Here is a 21,595-nt window from a genome sequence, read left to right as displayed (position 1 = left end):
GTTGTGGTATTATTAACCCTAAATCCGAATTTAAGCGGATTTTAATATATATAAAGTGCGGAAAACTCTCTCACCGATCACCGTCTTCGTGAACCTTTACATTTATTTTTATACTGAGAACAGAGGTTATTTTCGTTGACAAATTAAACTACATCAATTTGCGTAGACTGCACTATTAATCGATGTTTAAATTTAGATATGACTTAGAGATAAAATAAACACATTAACATTGCACGTGAACAGATAAATATACGTTACTTCATATTTCAAATTATGGTGGAGGCGCATTTTATTGTAAAAAAATGTTTTCATAAATTTCAGTTAAATTGCGAAACTTATCACAGCTTTCGATTTTCGGTTACATTTTTGTTTATGTTTAAACAATCGGCTTGAACAAAAAACATTACAAATACCGAATTTAATATCAGGTTGTAATTTAGCTTTTTTTTAATTTAAGTGGATAGAATGTACAGTTTCTTTCATGTGGTGCACTCGCGTAATTTCACTGGAACAGTGGATCGAGAAATAATGTAAAATGAGTAAAAAGAGCTAATTCATATAATGGAAGTTGGAGTACAATGGACTGATGTAAAAGTAAAAGAACATCATATACAATTTAGCTTTTAATTTTGTAAAGTAAATAAAGCTTCCAGGTTTTACTGTATATCTTAAGAGGTGACTGATTTTAATTAACTATTTTAAAAGCAAATTTCAGTGATAGAAAACGATTACGAATTCCGTTGTTTTTATAACGTTTGTCTATTGAATAAATAACTTAAAAATGTAACTAAACAATGTTAACAAAGTTTGCAGGATGCAATTGTGGACGTAGATTACTGTGTACTTAATTGCATGAGGAAAAACAAAGCTCGTTTGTGTTCAGTCATTGTTTACCTATTTATTTGTCTAATTTAGTGTGTAGTTAAGCGTTGTAGATTTTACTGGAAACACATTCGTTAGAAGCATCGAATACGTGCCATTATAATGGATTTCAACATGCGAAACAAATACATAATTTATTTAATCACAATATTACTGAGGTATACGCTCATATAGGCTCTAACGAGCTACGAAGATTTGCTAAACAAAAAATGCCTTCATTAAATTTTTATATGCGTATTTCATTAGAATATCTGTTAGTGTTGTGGCAAATTTACATTATGTTAACCAACAGACAAGTTTATATGAGTATGTACGTCTAAAGTTTTCATTTGCTGTGCCAAATACCCCCGATTTATTTCGGTTTATGCAGGAAACATGCATTAATTGGCCGTAAGCATATACATAATGTATGCTGGTGTTTCGCTTTGAAAACGTCGACCGTTGACAAACACTACACTTAGAAATTCCTGCAATAGTTGTCCCTAAGCAAATTGAAGTGGTAACTCTTTGAGTTCACAACAAAAATTTTTTTCAGGCCTATGAAAATCGTTAAATAATTAAACGGTCCAAACTGAATCGCCAAAGGCCGTAAACATTTACAGTGTAAACAAACAAAAGTAGGACATTTTATTTACTTCGGGGGTAACTGACAAACAATTAACCTCATACGACATAATAATGCAGTTAATTATCTAGATATTCACGCAAGTGTAATAATTTATTTGCCAGTTTATCCAATTCTAACTGGAAATAGTGTCAACCTAAAAAACATCCCAAGTAAAATTATTAAAATGGTTACTTTTCACAACATGTTGATTTTTAACATGAGTTTTTAAGGAGGAGGAAGGCTCTTACGAATAACTCGACCGCGTATCATGGTAATCAATACATTGTCGGTTTACTGAGTTTACCTAGTAAAACTTCAGGTTACTTCGCGAATGAATAAGAAAGAATCTCTCAACTTCAGCAATTTGGGTCTTGCATACATATGTCCAAACAGAGGAACCGGTTAAGTTAAGTGACTACTTGGTATGATTTCCTTCCTATTATACCTACTACTTCCAGTGTATCAATATATTGCCTAAGATTACTAGCAATAATTTTTTCTGTTATTTTCTGAGCGAAGAGAGAATGATGGGAATGCAATTTTGGGAAACATCATGTTATTGCTGACATTAGGGAACAATATGATCATTGCTTTCTTCCACATTTATGAAACTAGCTGAAATACAGCATCTTTTATTGGAAGATGCATATTATAGTGTTTTCAGTTGCTCTGCAGCCTCTTCAATAATTACAACAACTTAAATATCACCTGTAAAAATATATACACATATCGACTAAATTTATAGACATGTGGCATAGATAAAAGCCACAAATGCCACCTACATAGATTACATTTATTATGTGCTAACATAAATTTGAACTTAACGAAGATAAAAGTATCTTTTATTATTCATGAGCCATAAAATGTTGAGCGAAATTCATTTCAAAATGCTGAAACGAGTCATTTATTGACTGCGTAAAAATTATTTGTTTTTACAACGATTGTGAACAAAATGTATTAGCCAGAGAAATTTTCCTATTAATATAGTATATCACGTTTTTATATATACATTATATCTATAATTAACTAGCGGTAAAGCATAATAAATAATGTATTAATTGCGATTATTTCTGTTTACTGTTTCTATTTTTATCTTAAACGGACGACATGGGTACATTTGAAAATTTTGTATGCAGTTGTCGAGTGATGTATTTTTAGTTCAGTTGAAACGTTGAATTAATTTGCTTGTCGAATTGGTTTAATTTAATTAAAAATTAGGGGCATTAAGTACTTACCTCTTTATTTGATTGAACTGGTTTCAAATATTAATATTCAAATTTTTGAATTATTTTGATTAAAAACATATTGTTTTTACTTTTTATTATATTATATTGTTTACGAACAACTGCTTCATGATTTGAGCTCTGTGTTTTGGATCATTTAAAGGCATATTCATCATGGCATAGTAAACATAACTATTTTCAATATTTCCTTATAAATGTCCTTTTTTATACAGTATAAAATACACACCAGAATAAGAAAAAAAAACACATTTTAGTGTTTCCACCGCCGTGCTTCACAGTATCTATTGTATTTTATATATATATATATATATATATCTATCGTTTTCCATCAGATTTATATAAATTTATTTTTATTTAATTACTAAACAAGATAATGAAGATAACTTCATTTGTTAAGTGTTGTTTCCTTAAAATTGTGACAATGACACTTTTAGAATGCTTTAATGCTTTTGCAATGAATGAGTAATTTTTCTTTTGATTTCGCTATTAAAGAGTATGAGCCTTTCTTCTGGAGTGGAATGTTTGCACGACCCATATTTGCTCCGTTAAATTTTAATGATATATAAAAATAATTCACTATATATATATATCATAAATAAAATAACTGGGACAATAATACAAATAAAGACACTATGATTTGTGTGTTCATCAAATGTTTCATTGTTCAAATTGTTTATTAAAAGTAAATAAATGAAAGTAATCTTAACTAACTATTTATATAATTTTACATTAACATTGCTGTATTTTGATGGTTTATAATATTCTGAATTTGGATAAAAATGATTATTTATTTAAAATTTGTCGATTAGTACCTCAGATTTTTTGGTTATTATCATTAAACAGGTAAAATGGGCTAATAATATTAAAACGATTAATATAAAATATTTTTTAAGAGTGTATAAAATCAGATGTTTTAACGAAAAAATTCCGTTTCAATCAAAAAACTTCTTGAAGGAATTACATAAACCTCAACGTTGATCAATCACAGGCATGGTGTGACTAATTATTGGACGACGCCATCAACACATTCTGTTATCGATCCGCGTATTGACCGGTCGGTCGGGGGTGGTGGTCCGCAGTGCCATCCACCCCAATTAATTCGATGGTACAGTTCATCAATTATTTTACTAAATATCTGCGGAAGGTAGAACAAATTGACGTTTGCTCCATTACATTTTATTTATTATCTTCCCAAAGGAAAGTTTTCGAAAAGCTTTTATTGTTTTATGTGTCCTTTGGATAATTAAAACTTGATTTAAAATTTATTGTTGTAACGGAACAATACGTGAGATGCTGATGAACCTAATATTCCTAAATCAATGGTTTGAATTGTAATAAACTAGTATAGAAAAAGCGAAGAAATTCTAAACTTCTGGACGGCGATTTAGTTTAGGATTAATACAAATATGCAAAAAGACGACTTTCATATAAATTGTGGCTGAGTAGAATAGTGTGGCTAGATTAAATTTATTAAGATAATGTTGTGGATTCATAGATGTGACTTACATTTTATAAAAAAATATCAGAGACAATAATTTTCAGGTTTAAATGTGTCGTCTTATGTTACAAGTAAATAACAAGCTATTTTTAGTAAAACAAAAGAGGCTAGCTAATCTTTATTGGGTAAAGTTCAAAGTGTCTTGGAATGAATAGAATTGTTCCAAAGTTAAGATTAACGGCAAATCAAAATTTGACTTTTGTGAGTAATTAATTAATATAAATGTTCTTTCTTAGCCCTCTAGCAGTCCTAATCTAATTGTCATTGAGACTGTTTGGCATACGACGAAATAAGAGTTAAGAAAAGACCCGCAACAGACATTGCCATAACATTACCAAATTTGGAGCGACTTTACTTCCAGAACAGTGCTTTAATTGAGTCCCAAACGGATTAAGGCAGTAATTACGGAAAGGAAGTATGACTTTATTTTAAGAATAAAAATTGTGTCTTTACCAATTATTAGTGTGATATTCAAAATTAATTTTTCCCACATTTGTTATGAGGAACTAAATTTTGTACGAATTTGATATTGTCCCAATATATAGTAGGAGAACGAATTCAAAATCGTCACTTGTTCTATGATGATTACTATGGGTATTAGCAGGATTAGCCTTGCTGTGAGTAGCAGTAGAAGTTATTTTTGTTAATATTTGTGATTTATTCCTTATGTAGATAAAATCCTATTTATTATTTCAGTGTAATAGTAAATAATATTAAACGAGCAGTACCCGTCGAGCACTTCTTAAATAGTTATACTTAATATCACATTAAATTATAATATTGTAATATTATTTATCCTCTTTTATAAACGTAAATTAGTACTCAACTGCTGTGTAACGGGTAGTAACAATTGCCCAAAATAACAAAGATCTTCCTTACTAATAAATATTGATTAAAACTCAAATATGGTATATAATAAATTAATGTAAATATATAACAATAAATAAAAGTACATGTTCTTATAATAATTATTCAAAAGATTGGAAATTGTTTTTAAGTATTGCAATATTGTGAGACTAATTGTAAATTATCCATATTTTTATACAGCGATTTTTACTTGAGTGGCAATAAAAATAAAAAATGTAAAAATGAAACATTCGATGGGCTCAGTTTATTTCCCGCTTAATTGGAATTTTATTGTCTCTTGCAAAAATTTATATAATAATTTATATAACTACCTGTAAAAATACAAAGCACATATTGACTAAATTCCCAAACTTGTAAATCAGATAAAAGCCACAAACATAAATTGTATTTATTATGTACGAACAAACGCGCAACTTAACGAAGGCAAAAGTATCTTTTATTATTTCAGAGCTATAAAATGTTGGGCAGAATTCATTTTAAAATTCTAAAACGAGTCATTTATTGACTACGTAAAAATTATTTGTTGTTACAACGGCTGTGAACAAAAATCATTAACCAGAGAAATGTTCACACTAAAATATCCCGTTTGTTTATTTATATTATATGTATAATTAGCTGGTAGCAAATAAAAATAAATATATGAATGAAATCCATTCATTGTATACAGATTTCAGGTTATGCCAAAGTATTGCAGTTACTTTGAAAGTTCACCAAGTTACTGACTCATTGGAATTAATTATTACTGTAAATTTCATTATAAATGAAAGATTTTGAAATAGTATAATTCTGAATATACAGTTCTAATTCGGAAATATTATTTGAGAGGCAATTAAAATATGAATAATCATATTATAAGACAACATTAATATTCTCCGTTCATATACCTATTGAAAGCTGGATGATTCAAAAGTATCTTTCAGTAATAATATTATTAAAAAAATGAGTAAGAAAAAATAATTAAAGGCTTATATTTTTTAAAAATAATTAGTTGAGTTAATATTTTAAAGATTTAACATGAGTATGTATTAATAAATGGGAGCACATGTTCTTTTAATAATTTATTAATGATTCATCCATTCAATGGATTTCGAACAATTTGTTATGAAGTAATGCAAGAGGGAGAAATTTTAATTGTAATCAATATTTCATTCAGATTCGTATCGTAATGATGAGGTTTCATGTTACATCCTTCATCAATCTTAATAATAAGATATTATTCCTCTTCACCTGAGACAAAATCTAAACAGAATAGTTCGTAACCTTAATTATCTTTGAATGATTGATTTTTTATGTAATTTTAAAATAATAAAAGTTGTATATGCTTTTTTATTGCTATGTCGCCTCAATTTGAACAATCTGTCAGTGCAATGAAAGGGACAGAAAGTTTTTTATTGATGTGCTGTGACAAATAGATCATTCTTTTAATGTTTCTAACTTTATGCTATAAATCTTTTGGTCTGTACTAAATCTTTCATACGCTATTTACTCACCAACCAATTTTATTTTAACACGTATTTTATGGACATCAAAATTATTGTACATTCCAAATAATTAATAAGCCGAAAATCTTTTATCGCATGAAACACATTAACATAAAAACAGTTTTTCTTATTTCAGTTGCAAAATTGATTCTATACAAGTTGGATAAACGTTATTTGTTTAAAGGTTCATTTCATTTTCACTGACATCTTTATTTAAAATTAAACAAGTAAACATTTACATGCTACAAACGTTAGAAGATATTGTGTGCCAGGAATCCCTTTGTAACAAATGTAGAAATATTACCCTCGTTGTCCTGAATAAAATATAGTTCATTTCTTTAATAAAGCCTTTTCTTTCTCTTTTTCTTTAATGGACTAGTTCTATTGTCTGTCTTTGATATCAACAATTAATTAAAGGGGAATTTTATTCATTTGATTATTGTGTGAGAAATTATTTGTGATATGTTTGATCGATCTATATATTAAGAGGTAATGCTTCTATCAAACTTATTTTTTGAAGTCCTTTATTAATTAAAAAACTGAAATACGAAGATTTACCCAAAAACACGTTGAAGACTTTAACACAAATAAAGTGCGTGTTGGAATCCATGTTCTTTCATTCTATAATGGAACAACGCAAACTGATTCACACAACTTCAATTCACGTCTGTATCAAATGGTCCGAATTGATGACATCGAAATGAAAGTTTCTCCCTTTCAACGGAAACAATCCCATATAAACAAAAAGGAGCAAGACATTTGTCGGGGTTACATATCACCTTTATTAGTGCAGTTACACAAAATGATCACTGATAATGAAGCCATTTGTAATCTGCTTTATTTTTTCTGTTATTTGATTTTTTACTGCCGTCAAAATGGAAGTTTTCTAGTAAGAGATAAAGGTTACACGAGTAACGGATGGAAAATATCAGTTCGGTCAAGTGCTTTTAAGTTTATTTGATTTTGGTACATTTGGATAAAGGTAAATAAATCTCGTTAATACATAAACGAACAATCAATCTTAGGCAGTGTGATTAATTTTAAACTTCACGTAGACTAACTTATCGTAAAGAATTTAATGTCTTAAAAAATATATTAAGCTTTATTATTTAACCATCGAAAAGTATGATACATACATACCTTTTTCGGATTTTTTGGAATTACAATTATTGGAATCTGAAATAATAAATAACTTGAATAATTTACTAAATACTTACACTTTATGATTGTTTCGTTAGTCAAATGAATCATTAAATAGGATTATAATGAAATTAGTTGGTGCAAAATAGAACATTACTTTTCAAATAGATTTAAATTTTATTATACTAGTATATATAGAAATATAAACAAGTTCAATAGCAACGAATTCAACGATATGGATTCTAAGCTGCGCAGCTGGGTGTAAAAAACTTTTAATTGCCAAGAGGTTAATTGTACATATCGAGATTTCCAACAAATATCAATTAAATATGAAAACTGACCATCCAGATTTTCACATCAGATATTATGTGGCACACGTTTTACGTATTCAGAACTTCGATACAAGAACTAAAAGTTAAAATTCTCATTTTTTATGTTTGTTCTTTTAAATAAACAACCAATAATGGAAGCTAGAATAAAACACTTATCAAAACGACGATAGACACGGTGGTTTCTCTTTTGTTGACAAAAATAAAACTATGGGGATATTGTCTTCTTTATGAAAATGTGCCTTTTTCTTAGAATAGCGCAGCATATGAAAGGGATTATTTATTTGTCTGAAACCTCAATTTACTTTCCTTGATAGATGTCTGAAATACTCAGATTCTTTGGTGAGTGGTTTGGAATTTTATATATTGTTATAATATATACAGTCAAGTTGGGTTAAATTTTGAAAAACTTGATCTTATTCCTCGAGTATTTTATAGTTGTCATTAAATATCTATTGCACTTTACGTTTGAAAACTTTTAGATGTCCCCATGGAATCAAACGTTCGGAGGCAATATAACATTATATTTTCTTGTGTTAAGAGTTATATGTTTTTCTCTCCAGTCGTTAGTCAAATAAAATTTTAATTTTTTAATACTTTATTACTTTCCTACTCTGCTACTTTTTGTTTAAGCGAACCTTGAGAAAATATTTAAATCTACTAAAATCCAATAATCTAGTTTTGATAGGGATAATTTGAATTAAAGTCGGGTAAAGAATAGATTAGAAATAAAGCTGGCGACAAAGTGAGTTAAATTGTACGTGTCAATGCAGTTAACATTTAAATCTAGGTTAATTAAACCTATTATTAAAGATTCCATCAAAGGACATCGTAAGGCTCATTGTTATCATTGGAAGGAAATCCTGACAGTTAAGTTTAATGAAGGCAATTTAACTCTAATAATTCCACTTAACTACGACAAATGCCATAAAATGTTTATATTCTTAATAAAGCACGGAATTTTATTTTGTTCGTAAATTCCATCCTATAGTCTACTGACAACCATCCACATAAATAAGAAACGATTGCATTTATAACATGTGTATTACAAGAAACAGTATAACAAGGATATGTAGAATGTATATCCAACACCTAGAACGAAATTGATCGTAACAAAAACATACAGTTTGTATGCGAACAAATTTATAAATATTACTTTTATTATTATCCAAGTCTGAACTGAAGTAGAAATAACATTCTTTAGATTCAATAAACCTTTACTTTTATTTAATCTTAACACATAGTTTGAAGTGATAAATAAGGTTTTCCATGTAAAACAAAATGTTCATATAAATTTATTAATTATATGCATTCATTTTTTACAATGAGTAATTTAATTATTACTATTATTATTATTATTAACACAATTTTTATTTCTAGACATGTACATGTTGGGGTAACTATTTGATAAATTTTACTGGAATTTAGCATAAGCTTAGTTTATCATAGATATATTCTGGATATTAAAAAATTCTATAAAATTAAGCAAAATACTAATAAACTAACTAACTAGTAATAACATATGTTATTGAATAGTAAAATTACTATATTACCGGGAATTAAGGAGACATTAAGATATGAAAGCTTTATTGAAATCAAGTTTAATTCAACATTTCTATTTATAGTAATATAATTATTATATAATAATAATCAATTATAACCATTAACTTTCGAAATCAAATGAACAAAATTTAAAAATGGTTTGTTTAAAAAGTTAAAATCTGCTTCATAATTCATAATCGTTTTAATCAGAATTGGCGAATTTATTTTCAAAGCCTTAGTGGAAAAATGTACGTCAAATCCGGCTATATACTTCGGTCCATTTGGTATTATCTCAGGTTATATGGTGGAATGGTTCAAATGTCTGCGTTCAACCCCGATTTTATGCCACATAATAAATGCTAAAATTTACGTGCCGCCGTAAAATTCACTAACATCCAACAATTAGTCTGTCTGCCGAAACGCATAGGTTAATACCCGAAAAGGTTGACCGTTATGTCCTAAGACTATTCTAAACTTTGTAATAGATCGGACACAACGAGCAACTTGGTATCTAACAAACACACATCACGTGTCATGATTCATGAAATAAAGTCGTGCGGGATTAAACAAACGGCTTCTGTCTGATAGTTTCGACGAAAGTCGTGAAGGCGTAAATGTTTCGGTGTGTGACACGCAATCTCGGTTGGGTCACTTGTGGGAAGAACCCTTTGAAATTGAAAGTAACCGCCATTAAAATGAACCCGGTTCGACTTTTAATCATTGTGCATCCGGACAAATTTTGCAACCCACCTAAACCTGGGAAAGCGATTCAGTTTATTCGTTACTGTGAAAAATTTAAATTCTGAAAACGTTGAATGCAATTTTGGTGTTGTTAGTGGTTCTCGAGTGGAAATTAATAATTCAATCAGAGACGGATCTACTCGCGCAATTTAGTACGGAACGGGTCTATTCAGAGTTCGGTTGCTAAATGCCCTATTATGGTGACTGAATATTAAATCGTCATAATTCCATTATGGACATCTACTTAGCTCCACACAATTCACGTTTAAATTTAATATCGTGTAATTTATGTTTCGGTTTAGTGCTCTAAATTAATTTGGTGGGGCTAATAAATGGTTTGGTGGGCCAAATTTTGTTAGTGTTTTTGGCCGATCTTCTAAATTATATCACATTGTATACTTAGTTAATTCTCTTTCGTTGTTAATTTAAATTTCGCTTCCCCGTGTTCGCCGACATCTTAATTAAAGCCTCTAAATTGACTCACCTTCGCTTTGGATCTCGCTATTCGTCTGTCTCGTGAGTTTTCTGCTTCACCTGGTATCCTATGACACCAGATCACGACTGCGATACTTGAATATGTAAACAAAAGCACAATAGACGGCACTACGTATTGCAAGATCATCAATATTTTGGTGTACAACTCGTAATATTCTGGACCTATGTACGATCCCTCCCAGTCTTCTTGACACACGTACCTGCAACAAAAAAACATTTTACGAAGGAGTAAATTGGTTTTACATAAAATCGGTCCCTTAGCTTTTATCGTGGTTTGTTCAGCTGATTCGAAACAAGATGATGGATCTCGTAAAATCTGCTGTCAATGAAATTGTTCTTTTCCGAATGAAATTTTTATTTGCGTCAGATTTTACGCACACAGAAATGGTTTAATAATGGGGCAATTAAATTTCACTTCCATTATTTACCTCAAACTGACCCATATTGGATATGTTCGAATGTTATATGAAATTAATTTAGGATTATCAATACAAATGACCAGATTAAACGGTTCAATAAATCATAAATTGTGACCTTCTATTGTATGGAAGATAAAGCACTGATTAAGTTGGACAAAATAATTTTTACTTTTGTCATTTGCACAAGTTTTGTGTTTGGGACTTAAACATCGAATTCTTTCTATAAAGACTACTTTTATATAAGTTTTATACAACGAAAATAAACCACTTATCTCCACATAAAAGACCTATTATTGTAAACTCTTTGCATTCGTACTCTTTTACAATACGGCACAATATATAAAGGGATGTCTTAAGAAAACAATATTGGGTCGCGTCTTCATATTTTTTATTTGGTATTCAGCTTCAGTGATATGGAAAAAGATGTATTCAGGCGTAGAATAAATATAAATAATACATTATACGAGTTACCAGATTTTCGCATATACATGCATTATAAGAAGTGTTTTTTATTATTTGTGAAACGTAGATTTTTGCTCATACATACTAAATTAAACCCCAAATTGAAAGTTTTTCAAACGCGCAAACCACAAATCATATATTTCTTTAAACCAGTCTTCAACAAGATCTTAGATATATTTAATCATTAATATTTAATAATTTCCATCATGTTTCGTAGAACTCAAACATACGACGTCATCCTTATTCATTACCATTATGCTTATTTAATAAATATACAGGGTGTCCCTAAATTGAGTGTACAAAAATTAACCACATATTCTTGCCCTCAAAATAAGCCTATTAGAATCAATTTACCTATATACTAATATGCTTCCTAAGAGAGATACAGGCCTTCAAAGCTTTTTCCAGTTGGTGTAATGCTCTTAATAATTAATTTCACAAAATTCTAAATCAATTTTGATTTTCTAATTTTGAATTAAACATATTTAATATTATATTAGAATATTCTCCTAGAATGTATGATGAGTAACTTTGAAATTAATTGAACGATGCATGCTATCGAAATTCAACAAAAGGATCATTTTTAGGCAAAACCTTAAAATTTCATATTGTGATGTCAAAATTAAAATAAACTCACATATAAAAAATATAGAAGAATTTTAAGCTCCTCACCACCTCCAACACTAGTACAGTTAAGTTAAATCATTTCAAGTCTATTTTGTTAGACTTAACAAGTTATGTAACTGTACAAAATTTCATTATTTTACCTTTGTTAGTTTCCGATATTTATCTCACGTATTTTGAGGTCAAGAATGTGTGGTTAATTTTTGTCTCAATTTAGGGACACCCTGTATTTAGGTTTTATTTGAATATATAAATTTTCAATACAAGGGTAGTTTTACAAGTATTCGACTTTAACAAAGAAAACACAAAAAAATAAGATAAATAAAAAATTCTCAATTTCGAAACTTCAATATAGCCATCAACCACAATTGTTCACCGTTGATGATTTTTCCCTTTTGAAGAGAAATAATAAAAGTTAACCCATGTGCATGTTTTTACTGTTCTTTCGTCTCAGGTGTGAAATCGTGGATCCATGTTTCGTCCAGTTATAAATCCACACAAAAATTCAGCTTTGGTGTGGTGAAATATGAATACTCGATTGAAACATTCTCACGATGCTATTTTTGTTCATTTGTTTAGAAACACGGCTCTCATCTCGCCATCAGCTTTTTCGTGTCCAAATTTTCGATGAATATATGATATATAGTACTTTTTGTCTGGCCTTTTTACTAGATCACACACTTTTACTAAATGATCATCCAAATCCTTTTGAGGATAAAAGAAGCAACAAACTTTTCCCCAGTAAAATATAATTTGTTTTCAATATTGACTGGATTGAGAACTTTCAAAAGAAAATATTGAATCACATAAGCTTTTTAAGATCAGACAGGCCTCGTTGCATCCAAGTAAAGAGCGTACAGAACAAATGATAAACCACTAATCTAAAATCCTTGAAACTTACATGTCACACTCAATGTAAATATTGGTTTCGTTGGTCCAGTTGTAAGAAGGCTGCACCAATTTGGTGAGCAGCCCGCTGGGCAAGACCGTGATTCCAGCAATGATCCAGACGAGTATAATCACGTACGCGGCAAAATTTTTGGAGATCCTCGGTTTCAGTGGCCACATTATGATTATGTACTTGTCTATGCTGATCGCGACCAAGGTGTACGCACTTACGAACACGGACACGGCCTGGGCGTAGCCGACCATCGCACACAAGAATGATCCGAAGGGCCAATATTGTTTTAGGATGGGTACGAATGTGAAGGGAACACATAGAACAGCGATTAGTATGTCACCTACGGCTAAGTTCATGATGAAATAATTCGTCACTGTCCGCATCCGCGAGGACGACAACACTATGCAGCAAACGAATCCGTTGCCGATTAGGGCGACGAAAAATATTATTATGTACATTAAGTACACCGCACTTTGGAAGAAAGGGTTCCGTAGTACGTTGTCTGGTGAGACGATTTCACAAGTTGCATTATCCAGTGTGTCGTTCGACATTTTGGCCAGATGTTAATTATTTTCTTTTATATGATAGGGGTCCACGAAGTTTTAGGCAGAAGAAATATTCCATTGCTGGATAGGCATAACCTGCAAAAAATATACGCACTGCATATATAAATTATAAATTGAAAGCCTCTGCATATTTTATTAATGGTATGTGACCTGAAAAAATATACCTGCCAGTCAAACTAGAACAATTTTAGTAAATACAATAACAAAGATAAAAGGCAACATTTCATTGACAAGCTAAATATACAAATTACAATACAAATAAATTTAAAATAGTTTCAAAAACAAAAATATTAATGTTCAATGAAAATAATTTATAAAACACGCTGCGTTGTATTGTAATATGTATACGTATTTGATGTAATCCAGAATGTCATATTTATGTTTATAGACTTTTGTTCTAAAGTTAGTTAAATTTAAACTTAGGTTTCCCTCAGTTTATATGTGAAAATCCGTATATTACTGAGAAATAGTTTGTGGCGAACTATGTCTGTACACATGTTTTTCACATGTGAAGTGAAATATTTATGTTTTCTAGCTTAATAACATATTTATTTCAAACAACTTGATCGTTTTTATAGAGTAATGTAATATAAAATATTTTAGCAATATTTTATAGTCTCAACAATCTGTTTTACATTGACTCACATCGATAAAAATTTTAAAAGTAATTTAAAGTCAAATATAATATTACATCAACAGATTATAAAGTAACTAATTTTTGGAATATTTTAATATCAAAGCTTGAAAAGCTTATCTAAAGAGGATTCGTTAACTGAAAGCTGAAAAGTTCATTATGATAGCTGATTTGGGATTATGTAAGTCTTGTTACAAGATAAACCCCTATTCCGATAAATTTAAATATACCTATCTAGAAAGTTACGTAAAAAGTATAGTAAAAAATCTTTTTAAATTGCAAAATATATATAACTATATATAAAAAACTTTTACCACATAACCTACCTGATCTTTTTTAAAATAATTTGAATGGAAATAGTAATGAGAAAATTATGTTTTCTGTCAGGATTTAAATAAAATTGAAAAGGACTAAAAATTGAGGTTTATGATTATATTAAAGTAATAATTATAATATTCTAAAAGCTTTTTGTTGTAACTTGATAAACACATCAACGAGTAAAATTTAAATTTAGATCAATAATGACGTTAGAACTGAATTTGTTTAAGTGACGGAAATACATATAATGCATTATCTTCTATTTGTTCTTTGTCGTCTTAAATTCTTTGATTGCATTCAGCGATAAAATGGCAATTGTAAAAGGGAAAAGTATCAGTTGATGATCAGAGAAGTAATCGATTACGTTTTATAGTCTAAGCTTTTCTATTATTTATTGGCAGTAGAATAGATCCTTCTATCTAAATCCACAGTTTTCTCAATCTAATTAATTACCTTTTTAATTTTATTATTTTTATAACATGAAACATCGTTAAATAGAGAAAATTAGCGGAATGGAGGATTCTCTCGAGCATCCAATTATTGTTTTGACATATTTCTAAATTATATACTTTAAATGTATATATTATTTAACATTTACATTTAAAGCATATAATTTTTTAATATGTCAAGACAATGAATTTTCAAGATTTCACCTATTTGTCTCATAAATATAGTTTTGTTTGTTTACCGCTGTTTCATGTTACAGTTACCTCATTTAATTTAAAGCTCAGACAACACTAGATTTTAGGTGATTAATTAATATCAATTATATACATATATATTATATATTATAATAATAATATTATAAAACACGGAGAAACCGATTAATTAATGGTGTGTGTATTTGTTGTTAATTAATCTTCTTAATTCTATTGTTGTCTCAGTTTTAAATTAAATATCTGGGGTATATTCCATTCAATTAGGTTTAGTTTCTGTATAACGAAAAACAAATTAATTAAATGACATTTCAGAGGGTATTAAGTAAACACTTTAATCCTTCTCAATTATTTATCAAAGTTTCTATACTACGTATGGAAATTTTACTTAAAAAATTTGTAAAATTCACACCATATATTAAATCAAAATTCTTGTATGTTACAAAAAAATGATAAGAAAAGTATTTTGTAGTAACTAATTTAGATAATAGAAGAAGAAAAAGAAACCACTTTATTCTAACAACTCCTTAAAGGCGACAAACAATTAAAATTTAGTTCATTTCGTTTAACAGTAAAATAAGAAACAATGGTATATATGCGACATTCAAATTACAAAGTCAAGTAATTAATTAAACTGTTTTAAAGATTTAAATGGACAAACAAAAGAAAACTTATGAAGCCAGACAAGAAAAATTCTCCGTCTAATTAATCCAAATTTTTAGTCAAATATGGGTAAGTGGAGTTTTAATATAGCGTTGAAATTCAACGTAAAATTAGAAAAAATAAACCTTCATAAAGATTGTGTTTTAATATTTAATATCAATCTGCGACATGCAGTTTTTTATTTTTAACTAAAAATTAAATTTAAAAGGGATTAAAATACTCAATTAATAAATTTCATTTATGAAAATTAAATTTTGCAATAACTTAAATATTTGTTTAACTTTAGTAATTAAAAAATTAAATTGAACACAAAAAAGAAATTCGTTAAACGAACACCCCAAGTTAACATTAAATATTTATATCTGTTAGGTTGACAGACACTTTCATCCCTTAATTAGCTCAAGTTTTCGTTTAAAAGTTTTTCATGAACCCGTCTTAAAATTTTGAGTAAACATAGAAAAAACATACTTAGTTTCAAGTATTACCTTACCTATGTTTAGTTCACATTTTCAAGATTTCATTATAAAAACATTAGGAGTGTACCTTATGGTTCCTAATTTATATAATAGAGGTAAAGCATTTTAAATTTGAAAACCTTGCCTCTCTTGTTGAAGGTAACAACAGAATGTTTAAGAAATTCAAAAAGCTGAAGTATATAGTTAAAACTAAATTTCTGAATAATAACAATTTTTATTAACTTTCTATTACGAACTTTATATATTAGTTATATTTTATTATATTATTATAAATATGTTACAATTTTTTTTGTTAAAAGGGCGTATTACATTTGTCAAATTTGATTTCTCTGCAATGTAATTTATTGTTAATTTGGGAGTGAATAATTGTTGAAATATAAATTAAATTTAATTCCTTAAAAGCAAATTATCTAAATGGCTGAATGCCAAATGTGAGTATTAAATATACAACAGACACTTTTATTACCTTTAATATTCCAGATTATGGACCAGATGGATAAAAAGTTTTTGACATAACAAACTAGAAAACGTTAATATCAAGTTCGCCATTATAAATGTTCAGTGTCTGTGGTTACTTCTACGAATTCCATTAAAAATAATTTAGTGCTGAACATTTAAATGAACGGACTCAAGAGTTGGTATTTTAATTTCGCAATTCATTGTAAGTAACAAAAGAACTTTTGACTCAACTTGTTTTATAAAAAATATATAAAATATTTTAACTAAAAGGAAAATATTTAGATATTTATTCTTGCTGATTTTATATAAATGTTTCCAATTCAATTGTTCCTCATTTCATCATAAAAAAATTCATGCTTCGACATCGTTTAAGGGATGACCATATTTCAGAATGCGGAAAAGGCTTCTTCCACATGTGACCGATTTTTTATTAACTCAAACTTTTCCCCCTATATGCTGCAAAATGATAAATTCCGAAGAGCTTTTAATATTCAAATAATATATGAAAGAAAATTGCTTGAGTTAAAAGATCACCACGGTTATTCATCACAAACTATACATATATCTTTTTAAGTGCCATTAGGATGTTTGTAACAATAGTGGGCCTCCCAACTATTGTCTTCTATCTAAAAATTGTTTCATCTTCAAGAATATTTATTGAGTTTTTATAAATATATTTAATGACAAAATAATCTAATTGATATTTTTGAATAATTTACATTGGCAGTCTCGCTCTTATTTAGTTTCAGGAGTAGCCATTAAACAAATAACGGTCGCTATAAAACAAATTGACAGAAATAACGATTTACGACTTTTTGAAATATATACGATATATACGCACACTTAACCCATTCTTTAATAAATAAAATAAGAGGCTATAAAAAGTTGTCGGCAGCTAGAAATACTCAATATATGTTGGAAAAATGTTCACTATACTAAATGAACTAGTTATAAATTGTATTAAATTTCCTAAATAGGTTGGACAAGGACATTTTATGAAATACTAAATAGTTTCTAATAGAACTTTATTCTAGTTTTACGGCTGGGTTAGACTGCTTCTGTTTGTCTCACCTAGGGAAAATGTGTTGTATAAAAGTTACTGTGGATTCTTTTTATTGTAGAGTGTAATCGGATTTAACTAATTTTGAAATATTAATTTGCTAATATATGGTGATTTATAGCGATATTTAACATTGTTTAGTGTTTCATAAAATAATGTAATTATGTATCAGTGAGGCAGAATTACATGTCATCATGAAGGTTTAATTACAGCTAACTAGTTAAATATTAATATTATTGGTGAAAAGACTAAATTTAGTCAATTATAATTTGACATATTAACGGAAATTGTAAATTAATTATATGGTGTTAATATGTTCAAAAATTTCATTAGGACATAATTTACATGAAAATCTTCGCACATATTTAGAAATATAATTACCATAAATTCAATAAAAGTATGTGAAATGATCCAGAGAAGGATATCGTTTAATTTTAAATATTAATTCTTTATTGGCAATAACTTTTTGATACAAATTTAGTATCCCTGTCAGTCCCACATAATACATTTAATTTTTCTTAACACATAAACATATTCTTTCTAGGTGGGAAACTATTTGGTAAACATCTAAATTGTATCCGACTCAAGGTTTATTTGCAGCACCTGTATAACACTAAATATAATATTTACAAACGAACCGTGCAGATGTTTGAAACACTGTTTATTGTTCGAGTGTCTAGCAGGAAACTGCTTCGATTGCAGGAGGTTTTCATGACGTAATTTCACCATATTCGGTTGAATTTCCACGTGTCTTGTGTTCAATTGAGCCGACATCAAAAAATTTTAGTTACTAATTAAATCTGGCGAATGACAAATCGAATTTTTACTATCAATTACAACGGTTAAATCAATATAATTATAAATGGAATCAGTTTTTATAAAAAATTGAACACAATGTGCGTAAGTTTCTAACAAGAGTGTCTACCAGATTTAAATATTGTTTTTTCTGTAACGCTGGTTTTATTAATTATGATTTTACTATAATTTATTGTTCGCGATACATGTGCAGCGGAATTTTTTGGTATTCGAACATATCAATGTGTAATTTTTTGTTTCGATTGGATTATACTCATATTTTAAGATGAACAGGTGGTATGATTTAAATGTTGAATTGAAAGAAGCGGATACAATCCGAATTATAGTTTATATTTTTTTATAGTTGGTAATTCATGTTCTAGTAAAAAATATTTATTGTTTTATATTTTCAGGGAATAATTCCGCATAAAATACAATTCAATCAAAATAGTTATTATGAAAATCAGTCATATTTGTTTGGTTCCACCAACTTTTGAAGTATACACCTATAAATATTCGTTCTGTTAAGCTACAGCATAAATTTATCGTCTAAAAAATATTTAATATATTTATTCAGTGATAAATTTAAACAATTTAAACAGTAAAATTGGTTATATATGTAGTAATTGTTTCATTTTATTAAACCGTTTTGTAAATGTAATTTTTCATTAAAAAAATGTTTTTTTAAATTATATATAAACCAATTGTAATTATTTTTATATTATTTCCAGACACTTATTAAATTTAATTAATAGTAGAATTTATATAAAATCTATTTAATTTAATAATATTACTGAAATGAATTACCTTCATTCTGTTAAAATTTTCTGAAAATATATTTTATATTAGATTAGATTAGATAAAATTACATTTACCTTCGATTTTCAAATATTTGTCGCTTTTTACTTTCTGGGAATAACACTACAAAATATCCAAATTATTTTGAAAGACTGATAATCATTTAGTTCTCCCAACTTTTGAAGCATAAAACTATTAATATTCATTATGTTTATCTTCTTCACAAAAAAAAAAAAATTTACCGTTTAAAGAATATTATTAAAATTCAATACTTACGAAACAAAATTTATTTAACAAGATGTATCTGAAAAATATAAAAACTAAAACATGCTGACACAATTATAACAAAATTGAGAGTTGGTATGTAGGAAAAGACTTTAAATTGCGCTTTCGATTTACAAATAGTTGCCTCTTTGAACGATGTAAAAATAAGATGCAAGTTATTTTAAATATTATATGAATAAAATGTTTACTTTTTAAATATAAATTCGTATTTGTCTACAATTTTAATGTAATTATACATATTATATTATTTACCGAAAATTATTATAAAATTTTTAAAGTTCTTCCGACTTCTCATACGCATTTGTCACTGAACTTTTTGGGTATTATCAATTTTTATTATAAAGAAAATACAAGTTTGGATCTTTGGTTATCCTAGTGTTTGAAGCATAAACTTATAACATTCATTTTGTAAGCTTCCCAAGAAACAAGTAAAGTATTTATTTAGACATATTATTTATAAAATATCTAAATATTTTTACATATTAAATTGCGTATTCAGTATCTTATGTATATATAAATTCTCATACATCTTATGTATGGTTAATACAAGTACAAAGAGATTCATATTATTAGACAAATACACCTTTAAATTCTCAGATTCTAAAGTTATATAATTTAAGCGAACAGTATTTCATTAAAGGGTAAATTCTGGAAAATCCCCGCGGCATGTATGACAAGACACGATAAGGATATGTATCTTGGTTGAGACTCTACTTTCCAGGTAATAAGTCGCTATGATCCGCCTTTGTGGCAGTTTTAAATTAATGGTTTTCTTTAGGAATTCATAAAAAATTGTTGCAGGTTTAAAAACGCCAGTGGATTAACCATAAACATAATATACAGCAGTGTCTTTGATAACATATAACGGTTGATAGGACAAATAAAACCCAATTCTCCAGAACAACTTCCGATGCTTTCTAACCCATTTCTCTGTCAAAAACAATGAGTAAATCCTTCGTTGAAATCTAATATGAAATAAAAGTTTGTAATTGTAATAAAGTAACTTTAGGGCATTATAAAACTTCTCAAGTTTAAAATTTCATTTAAAAAATGGACCTATAATATTAATATTTAATTTTTTTCTTTTTAAGTTTTAGAGTAATTTTATTTTAACTTTTGTACAAGCAAAAGTTAGTAAGCAAACTACAATTTAATGTACTGTAATTTAATGTAGTCACAATACAAAAGCTTACATTGTTCCCACGACAGCTTATAAAGTTGTCAACGAAAACCGAAGATGTTCATTAAACTTTTCGATGGAATCAATACTTTTAGAAAACGACTTTACACCACTTTTAAAGCAATTTACTTGCTAATTCCTTTTCAAATATTAATTAAGTTAGTTAAATTATTTTTACACTAAAAAAAATTAACAGTTTTCCCGTTTTCTTTTTTAATTGTTTCAGTAGGAGTTAGAGACTGGTAAATCTGTGTTATACCTAAATGGTTCATGTGTAAAAAAAATGTCATCGGAAAAACATAAAGTTACGGAACACACTTTACCATTTTATTCTATGTGGTGCCAAAATCACAATTTTTTTCTCACTTTTAAAAAAACCGAATGAAACCTAAACTTTATTTAAACCAATTTATTTTAAATTGTTTGAATAATGTAAACGTGAATTTATTCCATTAAACGTAAATTTTTTATAA

General features: G+C 28.2%; 1 protein-coding gene across 3 annotated transcripts in view; it reads right to left on the bottom strand.

The window, feature by feature from the left end:
* LOC109602136 (RYamide receptor) overlaps positions 1 to 21,595 on the bottom strand; it is a 43,063-nt gene that overhangs the window by 19,292 nt on the left and 2,176 nt on the right. For 2 of the 3 annotated variants that reach the window (XM_049964254.1, XM_049964255.1), the window contains exons 2-3: positions 13,233 to 13,873; positions 10,816 to 11,026 (exon numbers count right to left, since the gene is read on the bottom strand). In XM_049964254.1, coding sequence (XP_049820211.1) covers positions 10,816 to 11,026; positions 13,233 to 13,783 — 762 coding nt within the window. In that variant the 5' untranslated portion in view covers positions 13,784 to 13,873. Of the gene's footprint in view, positions 1 to 7,719; positions 7,756 to 10,815; positions 11,027 to 13,232; positions 13,874 to 21,595 lie in introns of all 3 variants that reach the window. The other variant, XM_020018467.2, reaches the window with a different exon arrangement.

This window comes from Aethina tumida, chromosome 3 (assembly GCF_024364675.1).
Source record: "Aethina tumida isolate Nest 87 chromosome 3, icAetTumi1.1, whole genome shotgun sequence".
NCBI lineage: Eukaryota > Metazoa > Arthropoda > Insecta > Coleoptera > Nitidulidae > Aethina > Aethina tumida.
This window is presented reverse-complemented; position numbering and strand designations above follow the sequence as displayed.